This window comes from Centropristis striata, chromosome 18 (assembly GCF_030273125.1).
Source record: "Centropristis striata isolate RG_2023a ecotype Rhode Island chromosome 18, C.striata_1.0, whole genome shotgun sequence".
In the NCBI taxonomy this organism is placed as follows: Eukaryota; Metazoa; Chordata; class Actinopteri; order Perciformes; family Serranidae; genus Centropristis; species Centropristis striata.
The window spans coordinates 11,947,505-11,970,970 of NC_081534.1; the positions used below are offsets into that span (position 1 = coordinate 11,947,505).

The window sequence follows — 23,466 nt, forward strand, 5'->3', positions numbered from 1 at the left end:
TAAAATAAATACATCTAAAACAAAATTGAAGTTGACTCGTGCTCCACATCTTGTGGATGTGTATGTTGGTGTGTGTGTGTGTGAGGGTCAAGGTGGGACAGACGGGAAATGGTGGACAAGAACAGACTTCCTGTGTGAGAAAAGAGAGTGCTGCATCTTCCCTATGTATGTGTGTGTGTATATGCTTAGGGGTCTCATGGTCTGAGGGGATGCTTTGACTTCCTGCCATGCGCGCGCACACACACACACACACACACACACACACACACACACATGCATATACAAGTCCCTTGATAAAACATAAAATGTCTTATATTTCCTGTCATATTTTTTAGCTCCTGTCATGTTATGGATATCGATGTCAGTGGCTCTTGATAATAATGTGGAAATCTGCCCCTCATGTAAATACAGAACAGGACATTTTAAAGAAACATTGCCCCGCCACATTCAGCTGTATTAAAAGCACAAATAACCCTCACTGACTTACTGTAACACTGATGGAAAATCTCACTACTTGAGGTTTAACATGAAGAAATTCACTTTTGTCACTTATATCCTCTTCCTCTGCCCACATTACAGTCTTTAAAGGCTGAAGCAGGCTCACTTTTATAGCGAGAGTGAAGACACTGCTGTCATATGAAAATTGAAGACCGAATGGATCCATGCTAGCTTGTTGGGAAAGTGGCTAAATGACACTCCAATGTCAGGCTGAACTGAAAACTGACATGGCCATTTCCAAAGAGTCTCCTCTTTGCAGACATGCCCACTTTATGCATATATAGTTTTTTTGCTTATGTCAGGGGTGGGCAACCTTTACTAACTAAAGAGCCACTGTTGGCCAAAAAAAAAGAGAAAATCGCGGAATGGAGCCGCAAACCTCATATTGAGCCTTAAATGAAAATTAAACAGCCTAATAAGTCTAAATTAACCTACCAACATTATTAATAGTCATATTGAGCATTTATTAATACGATTTTCAAAACTAGTCTATCTCAGGGAACTCAAAACTAAACTCAAAGTTGGCAAAATTTAGAGGTTAAGGCGCCGGGCCGGAGACTTTCGTAAGCTATGAAGCACATTTTATTTGACTTAAATGTCAAAACTTTTTTAATATGCTGTAAAAAGGCTATACAATTTTACAATTGAGGAATACAAATAGCTTTTGGTCTACACCATTGATAAATGAACATTTTAATGTAAAAATATGTATATAATTTTTTTTGTCTCATCCACCGGAAGCCCCTGCAGGCGGCCTAAAGAGCCACATGAGGCTCTGGAGCCACAGGTTGGCCACCCCTGGCTTATGTCTTCATACTGGGGTGCCTAAGCAGTCATGGAATTTCAGAAATGGACTGACTCACATAAAATGACCTGCTGTGTCCTCAAGGATAATCTGATCCTCATGAAATGTGCACACCCTTTCATAATTTGAATAGAAGCCTAACCAAAACTTAACACAATCCTGAGCTTCTCAAATGAATCTTCAGATTCCAAGCTTTCAATGTTCACAACTTCTACATCTACTGTTGACCTGCTATCCCCCCCTAAAGACCCCCTGTCCTGCTCTCAAATATACAAAAATGGGTGTATGGTAGGCAGAGGTGAAGAGGAAAAGGTTAACATACAGTATGTTCTCCTCTATTTTTCAATAGTTGGGACCAAAACACAACATGTTTTTGTAATTCATTGAGTCTCTTGGGTGCATTGTATTGATACACCCCAGAAATTAACTAATTCAAGATGTTTGATTCTCTATCAGTTCTATTGTGCACTTTTTGTGCAACAGTCTGCCTCTGATTATGCTACTATCTATCTGAACATAAAATCCATTCTTGCAAGCTCAGGAATGAAGACATGAGCTTCTAGTGTGATTTTTTTTCTTTTTCAAATTTGATTGAAACAATGAGTTATAATCTAAATATTAACATCTTCCTTACTGAGTTAGTATGGATTTTCACTCAACTGTTGGGTTAAGAACTTAAAGAAAATGAACTGCATCTACTGTCTGATTTTCTCACAGGAAGTCAGCTTTATATACAAATGTATGTTGTCTTGTGAAAAATATAGCCACTAACCACTCTAAAAGCTCCACACACAAAAAAACAAGGCAAAAAAGTTGAGTAAATTAACTTTTATTACACTTTTGGACTGTGTATGTCGACAGAAAAGCAGTGAAGTACAGATTTAGCAAAGCATCTAAAAACAGAGGAAATACCATAACGCCAGTGTTTCCACTTAGTGTATTTACCAGTACACAGAACTTTATGTTGCAATCCGTCAGGGTCTGAAAACAACTTGTGAATTTCAAGCACTTTGTTTTGCAGAGAATGCACATTAAACAAACATCCATTTTTAGATTTACTCTGTTGATCTGATCTGGCTCGTCTGTGAAATATGAGCAAGTGATGCATAAAGCATCCGAGATGATGTGGATGATTTCCTAATCTGTGTTCATGGAATGCAAACAGTCTTATTATGTACAGTAGATTCACAGTAACAGCACAGAGACACACAGGGAGGGAGGGGCACAAAAGGGCCGGAAATATTTCAGTTAAGTCCATTCTGGAGCATTTCTTACCAAGTGGGAACCCAAATTTAGTTAGTTTAGCATTTCACCTTATGACCAAGACTTAACCACAAACATGGTCCTAATGTGAAGTATATATACACACATACTGGCATATGGCTACATGAAATGAGATTACATTTATTACATTGAACAATTTAAACACGTGAAATGAAAAGCCAATTTTTTCTTCAAAAACATTTGAAAAATGTGTTGATTAGTGTTTTGTTATCACCATTTTCAATTAGCAACCCACTTAATTATCCCCGACTCAGTAGCCTATGAGATGCTTAAGACTTAATACATATATATACGTTACAAATAATAACACTACATGTGGTCATATGCATACATACAATAGTCAGGATGTGCCCACACAGAACCGAGAACGTCTGCACATTCAACATTCAAAGTCCTTAAAATACATTTATACTGAGACTGTTGGCACACTCACGTGTCCTAACAATACCCATTATATATAGTTCCATATTATAGTCACAGTATTTCCAAACATGTTAATGACATTTAGAGCTATGTAAAAATCATAAAAGAGACGCTTGTCATCTTATTTATCCCCTGCTTGTTTCTCATTAGAAAAACATTTTCCACCTTCATTGCAGTAAGTCAAATCCAGATGCTACAGTAAAATGATGGTGATGTCATTCACACAAATAAACATCTGCATAATATCACATTTAAAATGTTGATTTTAATGAAGAGTGGGTGTAGTCCTTTGCTGACAAACCATATCACCAGAATTGTGTTAATGTTCTGTGTGTGTGTGTGTGTGTGTGTGTGTGTGTGCTTCTACACCTTTGTTTGGGTGAATTCTCAAGCGACTTGACAGGAAATCTTTGTGGCTGTTTAAAATGTCGCTATTAAACAAAAGGCAGAATTCTCAGCCGTGCCAGGAGACCGAAAATAACACAGGACCTCAAGATGCAAGAATTGTGAAATGTTTTTGGCGGTCATCTGAAATACTGCAATCAAACATATGTTTACTGTATAGATTACAGATAATAATACAATAATATTTCGCATTTTTACACCCTTCTACCTGAATGATCCTTCCGACAAACTTTCACAACAACTTCCCATTTGCTTGAAGTAGTTTGGATCACCTTAAATTGTGCTGTATTCCAGTGTTTCTTGTTGGAGATTTTTAATCTGTTTTTCTTTACTAATTACCATATCAGCTGTCCTAACATCTCTAACGATGTGTTCACACCAAATGCAGCAAGTCAAGCAAATTCTTCCTTTTGTTACTCACAAAAGTTTGAACTCTGGAACATATTGGGGTAATTTGTATTTACACGCTGCATCAACCATTGTTGAAGAAACCACTATTGTTGCATTTTTTTATCTGTTACAGTAGTCGGAAAACCAAACGCTGTCGTGTCTGGGATCATAACATAACACATCCCAGAACTGCATCTGGATGACCAAAATGCAATAAATGAATCAAAAGTATGCAGATATAATTACATCATGATGAGACCATTTCTAAAAAATCTGAATTCATGCTTTATCAGGTCTGTCTGCAAGTTGACAAGCAAATCACTTTTAAAAGGGTTGTTTTCTGAATGGAGTTTGAGTCGATCACGGTTATGCTATGCAGAAGGATCCCAAAATCAGTGTCGCGCAAATGCTGCGTATTAGAGTTGCCTGGCACAAATTACTCAAATCGCCCATTTACTCCCCATCTTTGCATTGACTTTGTATGTAATCATGCTACATGAAAAATTTGCTTTGTTTGGTGTGAACACATCATAACACCTGTCCAACCTAACAGATCCCAGTATCTCAGCCTTAAATACAGAAGACACTGGGCTAAAGACTTTAAAGATCCAGTTTTTCCAACTTGGTAAAAGCCATTTTAGCGCTACAGAAATGTAGCATTTGATTCCAAATGCTAACAGTTTTTTAAATTTAAATGTAACTGAACATTTGTTGTAATATTTGTATCTCAAAGTGAAGGAAAGACTGCAGCAACAGAGCAGGATTGGGAGTTGGATGTGGGCTCTATTTTCATTCAAATATTTTTCATTGTTCTATAATGCTACAGGAATATTCCTATTCTTATTGGGATACTTTCCTCTGTGTGGGTCTACTTACAGGTTTAAGGGGTCAGGGGTTGGTGTAATTTTACATTTACTCAGGTATTTTCCTCTTAGAAGGAGGCACCAGGTGTGCAGGCAGGTCCGATGGCAATTCGTGTCCCTCCAGTTTCACTTTTATCAGATGGTTAGCTAGCGCAAACTCCTCATCATCAAGCATCCCGTCCTTATCGATGTCTGCCAGCTTCCAGATCTTTCCCAGCACCGTATTGGGCAGTTTTGACTTCACCATCTCCTTCTTGGCGTTGGCTCCCGTCACCTTCCCGTTGACGGGAGACAATGTGTAGAAAATCTCGTCGTAAGCTGGTTTGTCACGAGCCACGACCCACTCTGCTTCGTCGATGCCTTCACCAGCTCCTTCGCCATACCCGTGGCCGAACGGGCCGTCCAAAGTGCCGTCAAACGCACCGCCCTTCACCACCGCGTTGGGCCGTTGGGTTTCTTCTTGGCGGACCAGGACCATTAAGCTAGCGATGTCGTGGGCCAGCATGTCATCCACCGCCTCCAGGAGTTTGGGCTTCAGAGCCTGGAATTTGTTGAGATCCTGAGCTTGGAGTTGGTCCTGGAAGATATCAAACAATAAGTTTAGATGTCATCTATTCAAACCTTTATCTATAAATCTACATTCCTTTGTTGTTTGCAGTTTACCTGCATCTTCTTCAGATTAGGAAAATCTCCAGGTGATATCTGATGCTCTCGTTCTATGCGTTTGTAAATATCTCCTAGACTGTTGATCAGTTCCTTCTTCTTGTTCTCCTTCCCAAACACAGTGGGCATCTCTTTCTTCAGTGCACTGATGATGTAGGCATGGACCTGCATTGTGACAGTGGAAGTTAATTTACTCACCAGCAACAGGACAAAGGACATGCGTGATGAAATGATCTTAACTAGCTACTATCACTCGTCACAACTTTCAAATCCTAAATAAAAATGTAGCCCATTTAAGTTTTATAATACTTTATAATACAGACTTCTTATTGACTTTTGGTACTATATAGCTGAAATGTTACCAATGTTATGTGACTTTTTCCACGTTTCAACAGAGTAGATGAGTGGAGGTCAACAAATCACTATTATAATGTTAAGTTTTTGTTTCTGTGACCTTCAACCAACCCCAATCTCCCCTATATATAGCAGGATGAATGCCATAGAGAGTATCAAAAATTGGGATTGACATAACAAAAGTCTTAAGGATTAGGCAATGACCTTAACTGTTGACTCCCCATGAGACAAAATGAGAGTAGTTCATCCATTAGGTCTCATGGGAAGCAAATGTATTATTTATAGGGACATATATTGCACATGCTGTTGTTTTAAGGTTTTATATAAGTAGTTTTAAATTTGACCTTTCATTACTTGACCACAACAACACAGCAGATATCTGCACTTAGTCTTTTAAGCAGCAAGAAATACGTTTTTTCCAATAAACAATGAATAATTAATGAAGAAATTAACCAAGTTTACTTCCAGTTACTTCCCAACTTTCATTGTCACGATTCTTATATTTTCTGGGGGGAGATGAGCTTTTGATAAATGTCTTACATGTAACATCATAAGAAGCAGACTGTTGCAACCCTGGAGTCCTGGGACATTACCCAGACAGTAAAGCTCTTGGATTACCTTTGCTGACATTTGTTTTTAATATTCAACACAAATTGAACATAGCTAAAGGAATGCGAAAACCCTTATTTATTATGTTGCTCTGGTGATGGGTGTGTGTGTGTGTGTGTGTGTGTGTGTGTGTGCGTGTGTGTCTCTCTCTAAATCCACCTTGTGTCCTTGAAGCTCATTGCTAAACACACACACACACACCCTATCAGCTGTCAGACAGGAAAACTGCACTCAACTTTCTGTTTGATGAATCTATGTGTGCATGTGTGTGTTTGAGTGTATACACGCATACATCCTCTGCGTTTCCTCGAAATACATCGGCCGACTGTCGCCTCTCCTACCTGACTTCCTGTCCGGAGAGGAAACAGGAAACAATTCACTCAGAGGAGAATAGGGACATTTGTCTGGGTCTATTGGTTCTGCGACAACGACAAGGTTTTTCTGTCAAGGTTAACAGCTGGACGGGGCGGGGACAGCGAATGAGTGAAGGGAAGAATAAATAGGAAACACACACACCTGTGCTAAAAACCTAAACACGTCCAATAACATCCCCAAACAAGAAGAGTAAGAATCCCCTCTTGCTGCTATACAGCAGATTCTCCATCAGTGAGTGTCCTTGTATTTCACTCGTGCCTTACCTTGGCCAGTCTTGCCCTCTTGATCAGATCGTTGAGTTTTCTAAGCGCTGCATTTCTCGGTAAAGACTGAATGTCCTTAAATAAGTCCTGCTCCTCTGCTTCAAACAGCTTCCTGTTGTCTGGAATCAACAGCGGATGGGACCAAAATGACCCGATGTAGACACGGATCACCTATCAGTGAGGGAGACAGACAGCCAAATCAACAAAAGAAGACCTAAAAGGCACAATCCAGCTAATAGCTGCATCACCATTAATAATTTGGTCAGCACCAACTGTAAAACCAAGGTTTTGTGGACATGCACACAACTACATTTTGCCTATCTCAGGTTCCCCCAGGCTCTGACCTTTTGCCCAAATTTGGAATTTCTGGCTACAGACACCAAAAATGATGATGGTGGAAAACCCCAAACTCCTCTTGTTTACTATACCTCAGGTGTGTTGACTATTTTTCCCAGTGACCACATCAGGGCACCATAGACTCTCATCAGCTGCTGCGTCTCTATCTGGTCAGCCTTATTCAGCACAACCCTGGCAAAGAAAATGAGAACAGAGAACCGTGTTGAAGTGGATTTATGTGAAAGCAAAGAGCTGCTGACAGTATAATGCTGCTATAAACTATTCACATCTCTGTTGTCTAGAATTGGGTATGTCTGAAAGTCAACCCTACAGTACCTGATCTTGTCTTCATGGTTCTTCAGGGCCTTTATCACCTCTGAGAACTCGTCAGAGATATCCAGTTTGTGGGCGTCAAACAGTAAAATGATCCTGTCCACTCGCTCTGCAAACCACTCCAAGACAGCCGCAAAGTCATAGCCTGAGAGGAGGATGAGGGAGAGGATCCAAAAAAGAGGTGGGGGTGTTAAATAAAAAGTAAAATGATGATTTTAGATGAGGGATAGGAGTGTTAAGATAAAAAAAAAAAAGAAGACGTTAGAAAAAAATCATTAATTGTGTATCCTTTCACTTTGTGTTTCTTTGCTCTCATCCCATACATGACAAAACAGCATTACAGAGAGGCACTTCATGTTCATGTTATTTTTGAGGTACAGGTCAGTTGATGATAATCAAAACTTGAACTTCAACTGTGATGTTGCAATATTCCTAGGAGGACATTATTACAATGGCTTCGGGTCATAGAGGAGGCAGTAAGAAGGACGCCCATATTGCAACATGCTGAGAGAAGAGAATGTTTACAGATGGAGGCAGCCCTGCAAAGGTTCAACAAAGTGCTTTTTTCAGGCTAAATAATGAAGGGGGAAGAAAACCAAAAACAATGACATTTTGTAGTCTTATTTAACTCACATGTTTTCTGTAAAATGCAATCATGGCAGTAATGAATGCATCAATGAGTAAATGATCTAATTAATGCCCCCATAGTGCATGAATAAATGAATCAATGATTAAGTCTGTCAGCAACAATATATCACTGCCTCCTTTGACTTTCTATCCCACTCAAGGACACAACTTAGCAGGAGAAATTCCACAGTATATGAGAGGAGAACAAAGAACAAAAGAACAGAATGAAGGATTAGTGAGCTAAAGTTTCCAACCAACACTGAAAGATGCATATGAGAACCTGTTACAGCGGAGATTATGGGACAGCAACTAGGAGCCGTTTGCTGTCAACTGATAGTGGGAAGAAGCTTTATGTTAATATAGTGAATGTCAGATGGATTATTTTGAAGAGCTATGTTTGTGAAAACATTTCTTCCTTCAAAATTTCAAACTAAATCTACAAGCATAGACTGTATAAAAGAAATGGACGTAGACACTATGAAATCACCCATTGGTTTATAGACTACTGTTTTAAAGCCTCAGGTCTGGCATTTTGGCCATCACCATTGTGGTTTTTTGGAGCTAGAAGTGACCATATTTGGATGAGAGGGTGGATCTGACTGAGATCTCAAGGACACCATACACACACACGCAAAAGAAGTTCACAATCATTAAGGGTACACAGTGGCATGGATACTCTACTATACTAAACCACTATTAAGATCACACTGCTTTGAAGAAAAATTGAAATTAGAGACCATAAACTCATTAGAAATATGTTAACTAAGGTAATAAATCAAGTGAGAAGTACAATCATTTTCTCATAGACTTCTATACAATTGAACCTCTTTTTGCAGCCAGTGTAGGCGCCCCCTGCTGGCCATTAGAAAGAATGCAGGTTTAATCTGCACTGATCCGGAGGTTACATTCACTTCTTATACACAGTCCATGTCTCCAAGCTTTGCATTTTAATCATTTTTAATATGTCTTATTCTGAATCATACTGGTCCACCTTACTTGTTTACATGGAGGCAGCCTCACTGTACAGACATAGCTGCAATAAAAAATCCCACTTGATACATACTTGCTGATCTGCGGCTATTGCTACTGCAGCTGCACTGCTGCTCCTCCTAGTAGATAGATCATTTATAATCAGGGTATATGATTTCTGCACTGGCTGTGTATATATGTATATGTACATTTATTGTAATGTTAAATGGTAATGCTGGCATGATGCCTCAAAGGTTCTTTTACCAACGATTCTAAAAAAGAAACGGTCATCTTTCAGAACAAATGTTGTGGAGTGCTATATAATTTCTCTCTTGAAAGTGAGCAAAAGTTTAGCAGTTTGTAGCAATGAGTATGTAAAATATTGTTTTTAGCTGCATCTTTCTGTCCTGTATGAGCACAGCTGAGAGGAAACAGAGGACACACTGCTGCTTGAGCAAAGCTGTGGAGGATTAACAAAGAGAGAGACAGATAACTTGGATATTTTGAATTTTAGTGGATTGTTCTTCACAGGAAGCACTTTTCACATGATTTGGGGAAGAACAAGACTGACGTGATGCATTGCAGGTTTTCATATCCTAAACCCATACTATAATGAAAGATATGAATTTTGTCCTGACAGTCGCAGGGCTGTTGATTGGCAAGAATCTAGCGATACAATACATATCATAATATCACGACTCTCTTTATTGCGATATATTACTATATATTGCGGTACTGATGGTGATTTATTTAGATTTTTTAAATCTAATTTTATGAAAATTTTGATAGTATAATGAACACACCTAAAATGCCTAAAATCCGAGTTAATAACAAGTGAACTTTTTTTTGCAAATCTAAATTTGCATTATCACAGTTACTGTAACATCGAACATCATAGCACTACTTATTGTCCAATTTGTCTGCTGCAAATCTTTACATGTAGACTATTTATCAAAGATCAATTCAGTATTTTTTTTGGTGTATCTATATATTTTACAGTTTTTTTTTCCTGTGTGTGTGTGCATGTGTGTGCGTGTTTCAATTTGTCCACCAAATTTCGAGCACAACTAAACATTTTGGTGCTGGCAGAACTATTGGGACCAAAGTCACTAACAGAAATCCACTAGTTATTGCGACATGTCATGGACAAAGGTGTTGGACAAAGGGAATTACATTAGATATAACAATGAAACAAAAGAAGAAACTTATTTGTGATTATGAATATAAAGCTCACTGCATCTGAAAATCAATTGTTGAAATACCTTGCTCTGGAAAAACCTGAAGGAAACCAACACTTAAAATGATAAACTCAGGGACACATATACTGTATATAAAGTTTTCCCCAAACCATGTGACTGAAGTCTGGTGAAGAACATGCAACAGTCCATTCATTTTTCAAAGTATCACTTTAATTAGCCTTTATGCAGCTGGCTGATGCCCAGGTTGATTATCTACAATACCTCCATAAGGACATCTATGTAGGCAGCTATAGCCTGACTCCTCATCTGGACACGCACACGCACACGCACACGCACACACACACACACACACACACACACACACACACACAAATACCCACACTGATGAAAACAATGCAACATAGTGGAAAGTAATAACAGCATTAAGAAAAATGAGACACACAACAAACAGATGAAACATGATATATGACATGCAATGAACAAATGGGTGAAATTGGGTGAAAAGAAAATGAACAAACTCTTCCAAACACACACACACACACACACACACTCTCTCTCTCTCTCTCTCTCTCTCTCTGTCCCCAGAGAAAACACAGCTGTGCTGACTCAGCAGAGGTTTAAGTGTAACCTGTAGTTTTTTTCTATATCCAACAGACAACAGCAAGGTCACACCTCACTGTGCTGCTTATTTGGTTTGACAACACGTTCAGGGGACACTTGGACAAGACTAATAGAAAGCAGAACAGAGCTGATGCGGGTCCACTTCAATTAATCCACTTCCAATTGTAAACAAAATCTGACACTGTGTCTGTGCTGACGGAGCGTTTGCTCTGTTATTCCTCAACAGAAACATTCTCAGGACGAACTTTAATCCAGACCCAACCCTGCTATGAAGTCATGTGCTGAACTCAGTGACCAGAATATGTTCCTTGTTCTTATTTAGCCTTTGGAACTTCATAAGTATGTTTATATATTTAATCATGTCAACACTCAGACTTTCATGATACTGTCCATGCACTACATTTTTTGAACAACGTAGGAAATACTGCCTCGAGTGGGAATTATTGGATTGGCATGAGCTCATATGAAAGTATCATCTCCATAGAATCAAGCAAGATTGCCAGCACTCCCATGTTTAGTTTGTGTTGTTAAATTATTCAGTATAAAACCTTCTTTCTTAGTTATGCTTTCTAAGGTCAATGATTAATATCCTGTGGTCACAAAGAGACAACGAAAATAGGCTCTGCTTGGCATAAAATTAACCTTCAAACAGTGTAAAATTAAGACTAAAGTACAAACAAGAGGAGTTAATGGACAGACAAGAGCAGCGTGAAAAAATACTGAAAGAAATTCCAACATTGACAGTGTAAGAAAGAGTGTGTGAATGTGGGAAAGAGTAAATTCTACTAGTCTTTTATTGTCCACGCTCTTTTGTTAATGTTAGCGGTTGGTATGGCAATGCCACCATCCAGCTTTGGGAATGCCAGCCATGCCAGACACATATCAAACTGTAAGAAAGCCTTTCACACCGAAACCTCTCCTCGCACTGTAGTCTCTCCAATCAGTACAACAACAGTAAAACAAACATAGATAAGAATGATCACTGTATCTTATTTTAGTGTTTTCTTCTTCCGTTTTTACTCCTACTTTTATATTAGTTTTACATACCTCTTGTTGTATTTATCCTTGTTTTGTTTAATGTTTTGCTTCTTTTTATCTGCACGTATTTCTATCTTTGAGCTGATAAAACACCTGGATTATCCCTTTGGTGGTCAATAAAAGCTTATCATATCTCATCTTATCTTAAAAAGCTTATCATATCTCATCTTATCTTAATTTTAAATTAAAGTGGTTTGGAGAGAGTGTTTGGCTGCCCTGGGTGTCAGGAGATCATCATCAGTGGATAAGCTAAATTTATATAAATTCCGTCTTCATTTTTATAGATACTAGCTAAGAATTGTTACAATTAAATGAATACGCTGTCTGTTTGACTTTCCAATTTGATCACAATAACTTTTTTTCCACAAAAACAGGAGTAAATTTAGTTAAAACGATAAATGCTTCACATGTCTTTAGTGGGTTTTTTTTATCCCCAAAGTGTTCTCTGAAATATGCAGAGGACACAGAAAACTGCAACATGTCCAACGACTGTGACTTGTTTGTGGCCTCGCCGCAGCACCATTCAGTGGGAATGAAGTGTCAACAAAAGAAAATCTAACAACCCTTTTGAATGATTTTATGGTACTGTGGTTGCATTTCGTGTTCAGCAATAACTCTGAAAATAGTTCCTGCAAATACTGAATTTTCCTTCCGAGCCAAAGCTGAAGCATATGTGACTACTTTGACTTAAAACATGCCACTCTGTTTGTTGACTGTTTAAGTTTATTGCAAGATCAAGTAAATGTGCATGTTTAAAAATCTGTGTTCAGAGTTTTAAATCCCAGCTGTGTGTGTGTGTGTGTGTGTGTGTGTGTGTGTGTGTGTGTGTCAGAGAGAGGGAGCACATTCAAAGCTCATCTTTTTGTCGCTGCTTCCTGCTCTTTGAAATGAATGAAGCATAATCCCCCTGATAGCTAAAAGCTAAAATAAACACACACACACACACACACACACACACACATCCAAAAGAAATGCTGACATCGTAGCTCAGAGTTCAGTGGGACCAGTGGGCTGCAGTTGAATAGATCCAGGGAACAAACACTGACGCACACACACACTCGCTAACTCATAAACATATACATATACAGAGGACGACAAAAGAGTGTGTGTCTTACCTCGACTGATTCTCTGTTTCTCCCCTGACAGAATCCCTGGTGTGTCAATCACACTGATGCTTTCCAGCACTGGGTTAGGCAGCTGGGCACACACAAACCTAGGAGAGGAGAGGAGAGGAGAGGAGAGGAGAGGAGAGGAGAGGAGAGGAGAGGAGAGGAGAGGAGAGGAGAGGAGAGTTAAAAGAAACTGGACAGAAGTGTAAAACATTTTAACAACAAACATCATCCTACACCAGACCTCTTCCTCCCTCTCTCCTCCTCCTCCTCGTCTATCTCTCCGTCTCCAGCTGTATAAATACTAACAAGTTAGCGGTCGTCCTCACTGCGAACCCCCCTAATCCCCACTGACAGTCAGCGTTTCTTCTGTCTCCTTTCACCAGTGGTGGGCCCTCACAGCGAGGACACTACTGCAAGAATAAAGACTTTTTTTGGCACTTTTCCTTTTCCAGAAGGATGACTCTGCAAAGATGACTGGCTGTCTCTCTCTCTGTCTGTCTCTTTCTCACTCTCTCTCACACACACGCACACACACAACAGCCATTAAAAGAGAAAAGCCTGACCAGTGAGCAGAGGGAAATTCAATCACACAGGAATGTAGAGCAGCGGTGTGGATTCTCACTAGTACTCTCACTCTCCCTTTCTTCTCCACTCTTTTCCCCCGTCGTCCACATACTTCACCCTGGTGTACCACTTTGTGTTTCCACTGCCCACACCCCCAAAAATATCTGACAGCATCTGCTTCCATGTCATCTTGTGTGACAACTGTGTTGTTTACCTGTTGAGGAATGCGTTTCCAAATGCGTTCAGCTTTCTGAAGGGCTTCTTCGGGTCAACCACCAAAGCATTGCCGGGGATGACTCCTTCTGTGTCGCCGTGCATCACCGCGATGAAGGAATCCGTGGTGGGTTCAGGGCCGATCCGCATACCGGGAAAATCCTGCTCCAACAGGTAGCTGTGGGGGGATATCGAATAACATAGCGTTACATAAAACAAGGCAAGATAAGGGTTGTTTTTGATAGTGACAATGATGGGAATGAATGGGACATTCTCACTTTTTTAAGTACAACCCTGATTCCCAAAAAGTTGGGATAATACCTTTTAATAGTGAACTTATTTGGGGTGAAAATACACATACAATTTTGAAACTAAGTTTTCTTGCAGCATGTTTTGGCTAAAAGTTTGCCCATTTAATTTAATTGTAATCACCCACTACATTTAGCATGCACAGTGTATTCTCCCACCACATGTGCAGCACACACTACAGCACTGTCTGAGCTAAAAGACTACAAGTTTTAATGTTATTATATTTTAATGATATTTCACTTAACCAGCAGATAGAAACAGCAGACTGCCTGAACTATAAAAGACATTTACATAAGTAGTACATCCACTTTTCTCAGTACAACCCTGATTCGAAAAAGTTGGGATGTTGTCAAGAGCAAATATAACTGAATGCAATAAGTTGCTAATCCTCCCTGATATATGCAATTGAAAACTGTACAAAGACAGTATATTTTGAAACTGATAAGCTTTTTGCTGCAAGGCCTGTTGGTCTGTATGGTAGGAAGCACTTCAGATATCACCAGAGAACAGGTCTGCCTTGAATTAGAAGCTGCTGGAACTAAAATTTGGGGGATTTTTTACATGATCATATGCTGGATGGCTGCTCAGCACAAAAGAAGCCACTGCTCCAAACTCAACAGAATGAAGTTATGTGGTTAGTTGAGACAAAGATCGAGGTTTTTAGCCAAAAGTAAAGTTACATGACCAAAAATCCATTTGGCAGGAGGGACAGTGCAGTATTTAACCACAAGAGCATGGTGACTACTGTCATTAGTGGTGATGACAGCATCACACTCTGGGAGTGACATGCTGCAAACTGATAAAAGTGGACATGGTAATAAAGCAGAAAGCATAACCATCAGCCACAGCTGTAAATCTTGGACTCACTTAAGTGTTCCTAAAGGGCAATTACTTTAAACACATGTCAAAACTACTTTTGGAGTTCCTAAATAATGCTAAATTGAAAATATTCTGAGTGGACTAAGGAGATGAATCTGTCCATAATTTGGTTGAGCTCTACTGCCGCTGACATGATGCTTGCCAGGCGTTTGTTTTGCATACTGATGATGAAAAACAGCCGACTGAGGTGAAAAGGGTTAAGTGACAGACAACCAGACATCAGTTTATGCATGCATGGTTTTGACTGGGCACATTTTTCAGGAGACCTATAATAAATTCCCCAAATAACTCACATTTGTAAATGTGTTTTGCTGTAAATGGGTATTATGTTCAACTTTTGACCTGATCTTATGGCAGCACAGCCAACTTGCATCTCATTTGTTTGAGGTGTGAAAGGTTGAACGGTCGTCTGTTAATTCAGTGACATCACACGCTGCAAATGAAGATAAGTGTCTTTCTGTTGAGTTTCAAAATCCCAGCAATGTGAACACAGGTCATAAAAAGGAGATTTAGGCAAAAGAGTTACAGCTAAAAGGCCCATAAATTCAAAGTGTGAGTGTGGGATGTGTATGCATTTAACTGCTACCAGATGCAAAGAAGGTTCCCTTATACATCTTCTCCAAACACACACACACGCACCTTGTCAGAGGAGTCAGCAGTGCCTGGTAGAGCCATCTCTCTGCATGCTCTCTGTGGAGAAGTTGTGCAAGGCATGTGCACAACTAGATTGTATGTTTGATATCATATGTACTGTGTGTATGTGTGTTCAATCCACATATCCACTCACACCATGGCATTTCCTTTATCGCATTCTGTGTTGTCAGAGTTTTGTTAGTGAGATGAAACTGAACAGGCACAAGCTTCACCAACCCACAAACTGATAGTTACAGTTCATGAAATTTAAAGCAAGCACCTTAAAATCTACCTTTATGAGCCAAAAGAATAGAAGATTATGCTTAGGCCCAGAGGTGCTTACACGTATCCAATCACAAGTCAAGTCCAGTCATTGCTCAGGTCAAACAAGTCACAATTTGAGTCATAGCATTCTAATAATCTATCACACTAGAGAGTAGAGCTGTAAAATTTAAATGTAGCTTTCTATCCAACGTTGACACAACAGTAAGCAACCAAATGGTTAAAAAGACACATTCACATGCCTTTCTCCTTGGCTTTTGTTGTGACAAACGAGTTTGGATGTTATGATGGTTTTGTCACAGATTATTTTAAGATGCAGACCTTGCATACTGCTGTTCTCTTCTTACTACTGTCATCAACAACATAAAATCCCTGAATCCAAATTATATTATTTTTGGCCTTGCCCCCTCCATGATAGCTGATGTGTTGGCCACTGTCAGTCTGTTGGTTTGCTTACATTGCTCTGTTTAAAAAACAACAACTTCTCAATATCTAGAAAGTATTTAATGTAATAAAAGTCAAGTCCTATCAAGTCTCTGTCTCATGTGTCAACTATAACCAAACCAATAAAGGCTATATTAGTCTGTCAGAGATATATCAGTGATTCAGGATACAATGCTTACAAGAAGATCCTTTGTCTTTTAAACGGTGTTTACAACACAGTTATTTGCCAAACAGAATACTAATACTTAATAGTTGTATTTGCCTCTAAAATTCACTTTCGGTCTTAATTCATGAATACAAAGTCAGCGTCAAAGTTAAATCAAGTCTTACTCCTTATGAAATCCCAACTGCACTGCAAACGTGTCCAGTCACCTTGAAGGAAAACTTGGACTCTGGGGATGATCGGCTCTTCATAAAAGTAGAAAATCTATCAATTTCAGGCCTAAAATGAAGACAGGCTCAGATTACTGACCTCTGAATAACCGCCAAAAACAAGGGACAACATATCCCTCCATCAGCGTTTCTCGTCTTTGCATCCATCTTCTTTTACCTTGGGCAGACATTCCTTCACTCTTTCATTATTTCAAATCAAGCAAAAATATGATTTAAATAGTCACTGTAACTTTCTGAGAAAGGCCCTGCCCTGCCCCCACGTCAAGAGTCTGAGCCTGAGATATGAAATGAACGAGATGCCGACCGAGGGTTACTCAGCAGTTTGTAAATTCTGCATCTTACTGTCACAATGTCGGGCTGCTGACTGGGGGGAGTTGTCACCAGTGAAAGAGTAACAAAAAAGATCTAGAGAGTATCAGTGTGAGACAGAAGAGGACGAAGAGAGAGAGCAGGGATGTGTGCACTGTCCTGTCTTACAACAGGAAGTCACTAACAGCATCCTCTCTCTGGCTTTCAAAGGCTTACCCCACTAATTACCCACTATGCTCTCCAAGAGTGTGTGTGTTAGTGCAAGCCTGTGCGTGTGTGTGTGTGTCGTTAACAGCAGCACTGCAGTTCAAAAGAGGCCCAACACCCAGCTGCTAATATCTTCGCTGTCACACATACACCAATAGCAGAAATATTCCAGGTCAAAAGCTGTCACAAAACTCTGAATATATAGCATTATTATTATACAAAATAAGTTATTTTAAATCTAGATTTGATTAAAGTTTGCATAAATTCGACACTTTTGTCCAAAATGACTTTAAATAACTGATTAATTACCTTTCATACACTGGTAATAAAGAGTAACTGAGTTAGTTATAAGCAAGCGAAAATTCCTTTTTTGCTAAATGTTTTACCCCTTGGGAATAAGTGGGGTTGTGGCCAGGGAATTTTAGGGGGAGATAGCAAGTCAACAATAAGTACATCATCTGAAAGCTGGAAGATTGATTTTAAATGCAGCTCAGCACTGTGTGTCAAGTTGTTCTGGTCATATATCTCTAATAAAAACTTAATAAAACTAAACTAAACTCAAAACTATTAAGGTGGGTTCAGAACATTAACTAAGATAACAAGTTGTTTTAAGCTTAAATGGCTAATTCTAATCTCCACCAGATGATGTTTTAGGAACTAGGTTTCGAAAACAAACCCTGCTGTGAAAGATGTCCATCTGTCGGTCTAATCACACACACACACACACACACACACACACACACACACCTCATCAGGGAGGGCTGCAGAACCAGGCAGTGCTGTGTTTGCACGCATGTGTGTGTTATGTTGCCTGTCATATAAACATTTTATGGATTCAATAAAACTTTCAGAGGTGTGGCTGCAAGTCTTTTGTGTGTGGGTAACGGCTGATATTTCATTTTGGTCTTTATTATTGTTTTCCAAGCAACAATTTTTCTCACTCTTGACAAGAGAGAGGGAAAAGTCAGTTTGGGTGTGTCAGCCTCTCCCTTTCTATCTTTCTGGTGCCCTCATTTGTTTACGTGTAACTCCCCTTTCTATATGAAGAGCTTCATATGTGTGTGTGAGTGGTGTTATTTTCTCACCGTATGAAGCTCGTCTTGCCGGTGGAGTACTGTCCCACCAGTAAGACCATGGGCTTGTTGTCAAAGTCTGCATCCTCCAGAGCCGGAGAGTGGAACTCGTGGAACTTGTAGCTCTCTTCCAGTGGCAGGAGTTTGGTTTTGTAGAGCTTCTTAAGTCCGTCACTGACCGTCTGAAAGACTTCAGGATCCTTCTTCCTCCTGTCGTCGGTTCCCAGCCAGCTGAACATGGTTTCTTGTAGTTAAACTAGTAAAGCCTCTGATAGGTATAACTGGCCAAAGATGCTGTTTGATAAGTGTGTGGTCTATATGAAATGTCTACAAATGTGTTATGTCCTTGAGGGATACAATACTAGGGAAAAAAGATTTCCTCACATATATGACAAGCTCAAAATTAAAATATGGAGCTAAGATCTAACCTAATTTAAAGAAAAAGATAAAGATCCACCTTTAAATCTAAACAAAAATGATAGTAAGTGGCATATACGCTCTTAAAAAGTAATCTATATTGCTGCTTTTTCGATGTTATATTTTACTGAAAATGTTTTTAAAGTCTGTTTTGGAGAACAAGAAAAATCAGCATCTATTTAATATATATATATATATATATATATATATATATATGAAACACCAGTCTGACGTGCTTCACGGGTGGTGACTGTTGTTATTGTTATTGATAATACTGAGGTTTTGTCAGATGTTATATTATCCCTAGTTAACGGTTAATTTTGTCTCCGTTAGTGACTACAACAACAAAAAATCTACTTGTATGTTTTATCAGAATTTAAAGCTGACCCTTTAAATGCACTCTCATCACTGAGTCCATCGGTCCTCCCAAGTCCAGGCCACTCGTGCTCCTGGGCCAAAAAAACCCAATGCATTCAAAGAGTTTCTTTTTTGTTTACCAATCTATTTCAGAAAACAAGCTCTGCCCATTAAAATCCTAAATCATTCCGCTCATGCACAACATCACGTTACCGCTATTCAGTTTCGTCCAAAGGCTAGCAGAGGAATCCCAAAAATGATGCACCGAGCTGCTGTCAGAGCACAACCACCGTTATTGTTCAGCTGCTCCCGCTCCTCTGTCCACTAAACAGCCCGGACCTCCTCAGGACCAGCACTTATTTCTGCCTGTTTGGCGTCAAAAATAAGAGTAGCTTGTCTTGCTAGTGCTAAGGGTTATTTTCTGTTACAGCGCGGCGCTGAATGTAGCAGCAGCTGATGTCCTGCAGCTCAATTTAAATGCCGAGTCAAAGGAAACCCGAGCCCGGCGGAAGTGCCCAACGCCTGGCAGTCCGACACGGCGCGGTCCCGCCCAGTGATGGAGGGGAACTGAAGCTGCGCAGGACGACGCCATGATGGATGAGGAGAGATGGAGGAGCGGCTTTTGGACGACAGAGCGCCACCCCATGGTAGGTTCAATGTATAATGTCAGTGGGCAATGCAGTGCGTTTTCGGTTTTCATATATACAGTCATGGAAAAAAGTATTGCACTGTAATAAATTATTCTGTAGTCATTTCATTTTACTTAATATATTTGATAAAATCTATCAAATATAAATGCATCTTTGATTTTGAGGCAGTTGTTTAAGTAACTTTCATATAAAAATGTTTGAGATAGAATCTACTTATTTTGACCACATTAAATATAATCTTTATATGTATGTAATTATAAATCAAGAGAATTTTGAATGAATTCAACACAATAGAATTAGTCCGTTTTGAAATGACACTTTACACTTCCTGTTAAGTTGTTATTAACTCAACTTGTAACGTAGTTAGATTTAATAAATAATATTGCGTGCAATCTGTTGCCTTAATTTTATTGAGTAGCTATTGTTTGTTTTGTTGGTGGTTCCCAAACTGGGGGGCGTGACCCCTGGGGGGGGGGGGGGTTACCAAAAGGGGGGGGGGGGGGGGGGGGGGGGGGGGACCGTGGCAAGGCTAAATTGAAATAATTGCATTGTTCTACAATGCTGCACTGTAAAAAATAATCTGTTTAATTGACGGAAAAATACTGTCGGCTGTGGTTGCCAGAACTTCACCGTAAAAATTACAGTGAGAGGGTTTTCTACTGTGAATTTAAATGTAGATATCAGCAAAAATTGTAGTTTAGACTGAATAATCCGGTTATTTTTAGGGTAATGTGTCATTCATTCACATATCATGGTATTTCTCCATACATTTTGCATGAAAATGTTATATTTTTAAAGCAAAACGGTGTGTTTCTTCCAGTTTATGACAGAAAAAAGTAAAAGTTTTGTGCTATTCTTTGATTTATAGTAATTAAAAGTGTCTAATAGGGTGATATACAATTTTTAATTTTACACCTTATTTCTGATGTATTTGACGGTGTTCTACTGTAATTTCTACAAATATATTTATATTACAAATACAAAAAACAAGGATGAAAAAATATGACAAGACCATTCTTGCTCGTCATCATATTTGTCCAAAGAAATTAGTTGTACCAGGCATTAAAATAATCAAGAAATTGAAGAAAACAATGGTCTAATAATTGTATTAGATTAATGAATTATAGTAGAATCAAATCAAATCAAATCAATTTTATTTATATAGCCCAAAATCACAAATCACAGATTTGCCTCAAAGGGCTTCACAGACTGTACATGGTACGACATCCTCTGTCCTTAGACCCTCACATCGTCCAGGGAAAAACTCCTTTAAAAAACCCTTTTAGCAGGGGAAAAAAGAAGAAGAAACCTCAGGGAGAGCGACAGAGGAGGGATCCATCTCCCAGGACGGACAGACGTGCAATAGATGTCGTTGTACAGGGCAGGTCTACAGAGTAGAATAGAGTAGATAGAGGTTGGGGGGGGGGGGGCAATAGAGAGAGAGGGAGAGATAGAGAGAGAGAGGAGCAGGAGTTCCAGATCCACACCCTGTGAAGAGAGAGCAGAGAAAAGTGCGAGTACTCTGGGAAAATAAAAGCTTGTGTCATGTATTATTGGGACAGAGAGAAAGAGGGCCCCGGTGTATCGTGTCCCCCGACACATTGGGCCTATAGCGGCATAACTAGGGGCTGGTCCAAGGCAGGCCTCGGCCAGCCCTAACTATAGGCTTTGTCAAAGAGGAAAGTTTTAAGTTTACTCTTGAATAAAGAGAGGGTGTCTGCCTCCCGAACTGAGACTGGGAGATGATTCCACAAGAGAGGAGCTTGACAACTTAAGGCTCTGGCTCCCAGTCTAGTTTTAAGGACTTAGGAACCACAAGTAACATAGAATTTTGGGAGCGTACTGCTCTAGAAGGGTAATATGGCATTATGAGGTCTTTAAGATATGATGGTGCCTGACCATTTAGAGCTTTGCAAGTAAGAAGAAGGATTTTAAACTCAATTCTGGATTTTACAGGGAGCCAGTGCAGCGAAGCTAGAACAGGAGAAATATGATCTCTTTTCTTGGTTCTTGTTAGTACACGAGCCGCAGCATTTTGGACTAACTGAAGAGTTTTAAGGGATTTATTGGAGCAGCCTGCCAGTAAGGAATTACAGTAATCTAACCTTGAAGTAACAAAAGCATGAACTAATTTTTCTGCATCCTTTTGAGACAGGATGTGTCTAATTTTTGTAATATTACGTAGGTGAAAAAATGCAGTTCTTGAAGTTTGTTTTATATGGGAGTTAAATGACAGATCCTGATCAAAGATAACTCCGAGATTCCTTATGGTGGTATTGGAGGCCAGGGTAATGCCATCGATGCTAATTAAGTCTTTAGATAAAGAGTTTCGGAGGTGTTCGGGTCCCAGCACAATCACTTCCGTTTTTTCATTAGGAAGTTGTGGACCATCCAGGTTTTTATGTCTTTAAGGCATGCATTAAGTTTAGCTAGCTGATCAGTTTCACCTGGCTTGATTGATATATATAACTGAGTGTCATCAGCATAACAATGAAAGTTAATTGAATGTTTTCTAATTATATTACCTAGAGGGAGCATATAAAGGGTGAATAAAATTGGTCCAAGCACAGAACCCTGTGGAACACCATGGTTAACATCAGTGCGCACGGAGGATTCATTGTTCACATGAACAAACTGGAAACGGTCTAATAAGTATGATTTAAACCAGCCCAGTGCCGTTCCTCTAATGCCAATTACATGTTCCAGTCTCTGTAATAGGATACATAATAAGGGGACTACAAGTAAATGTACATCAATTTTACATCAACATTTTTCTAAATTGACATCAAGTTTGATCCAATAATGGTAGTCCAAAGACCTCTATTTTTGATGGAAAAAAAATCCAGAAAAATAAGAGCAGAATTAGCTTTTAATGAAAACTTTCCTCAGAGCTCTGAGATAATTATCTCTTCTTTTTTTTTCAGAAAAACTCTAGAAAAACAAGAGCTGATTTTGTTTCCATGAAAAATTGTTTGAGTTCTGTATAACAATCTTGTTGAAAAAAAAACCCAGGACAGATATTTGTATCTACTCTGGCAGGTCATATTGTGTTTTTATTTATTCTGATTCCTTTATAGATTACGCAACCCAGATTTGTTAGAATTACGCCTTTACCAGCTGGAACACTATAGTGAGTCTTATAAACGAATTATATGATATAGAGTATTCTAAAGTGTTTTAAAGTTTAGTAGTTTTAAAACCAACATGGCTAGAACAATGAATTACATGGTTACACATCCGTTTGTAAATTGAAAAACTTTCCTTTTATTGTACAATAAAGTTAGAAGAAGTGTCCTTGCTCTTGCTTTTACATTTAAAAAAATCATGATGGGTGTTAGTTAACAATTTGTCCAGCAGATGTCTCTATTCACTCTCCTGTCTTATCTTGTAGAGGCAGGTTTCAGGAATGAAAGTTAAAGTTTAACCACCACATATTCAACCCTGATACCAAAGAAGTTGGGATGCTGTGTAAAATGTCAGTGAAAACAGAATGTATCAAATAAAGGTATAAGTTGACTTTACTGTTAAAATAACATCAGAACAAAATAGTTAACATTATCACTTTATTG

The 23,466-nt window shown here is 39.1% G+C and overlaps 1 protein-coding gene across 1 annotated transcript; it reads right to left on the minus strand.

Moving 5' to 3' along the window:
• Positions 1 to 2,116: 2,116 nt before the first annotated feature.
• On the minus strand, positions 2,117 to 19,782 carry ehd3 (EH-domain containing 3). Its single transcript, XM_059356217.1, has 8 exons — positions 18,486 to 19,782; positions 13,946 to 14,122; positions 13,171 to 13,268; positions 7,605 to 7,746; positions 7,361 to 7,460; positions 6,933 to 7,103; positions 5,332 to 5,496; positions 2,117 to 5,245 (listed from the first exon to the last, which is right to left on the minus strand). Exons 1-8 carry the CDS (start codon positions 18,710 to 18,712, stop codon positions 4,718 to 4,720), a joined length of 1,608 nt encoding a protein of 535 aa, XP_059212200.1. The 5' UTR covers positions 18,713 to 19,782; the 3' UTR covers positions 2,117 to 4,717.
• Positions 19,783 to 23,466: the final 3,684 nt, after the last annotated feature.

Coding starts and splice junctions, on each gene's coding strand:
- ehd3 (XM_059356217.1), bottom strand. CDS start 18,712: ATGTTCAGCTGGCTGGGAACCGACGACAGGAGGAAGAAGGATCCTGAA. Junction 7,461..7,604: donor AACCATGAAGACAAGATCAG/GTACTGTAGGGT, acceptor TTTCTTTGCCAG/GGTTGTGCTGAATAAGGCTG. Junction 5,246..5,331: donor CTAATCTGAAGAAGATGCAG/GTAAACTGCAAA, acceptor GATATCTTCCAG/GACCAACTCCAAGCTCAGGA.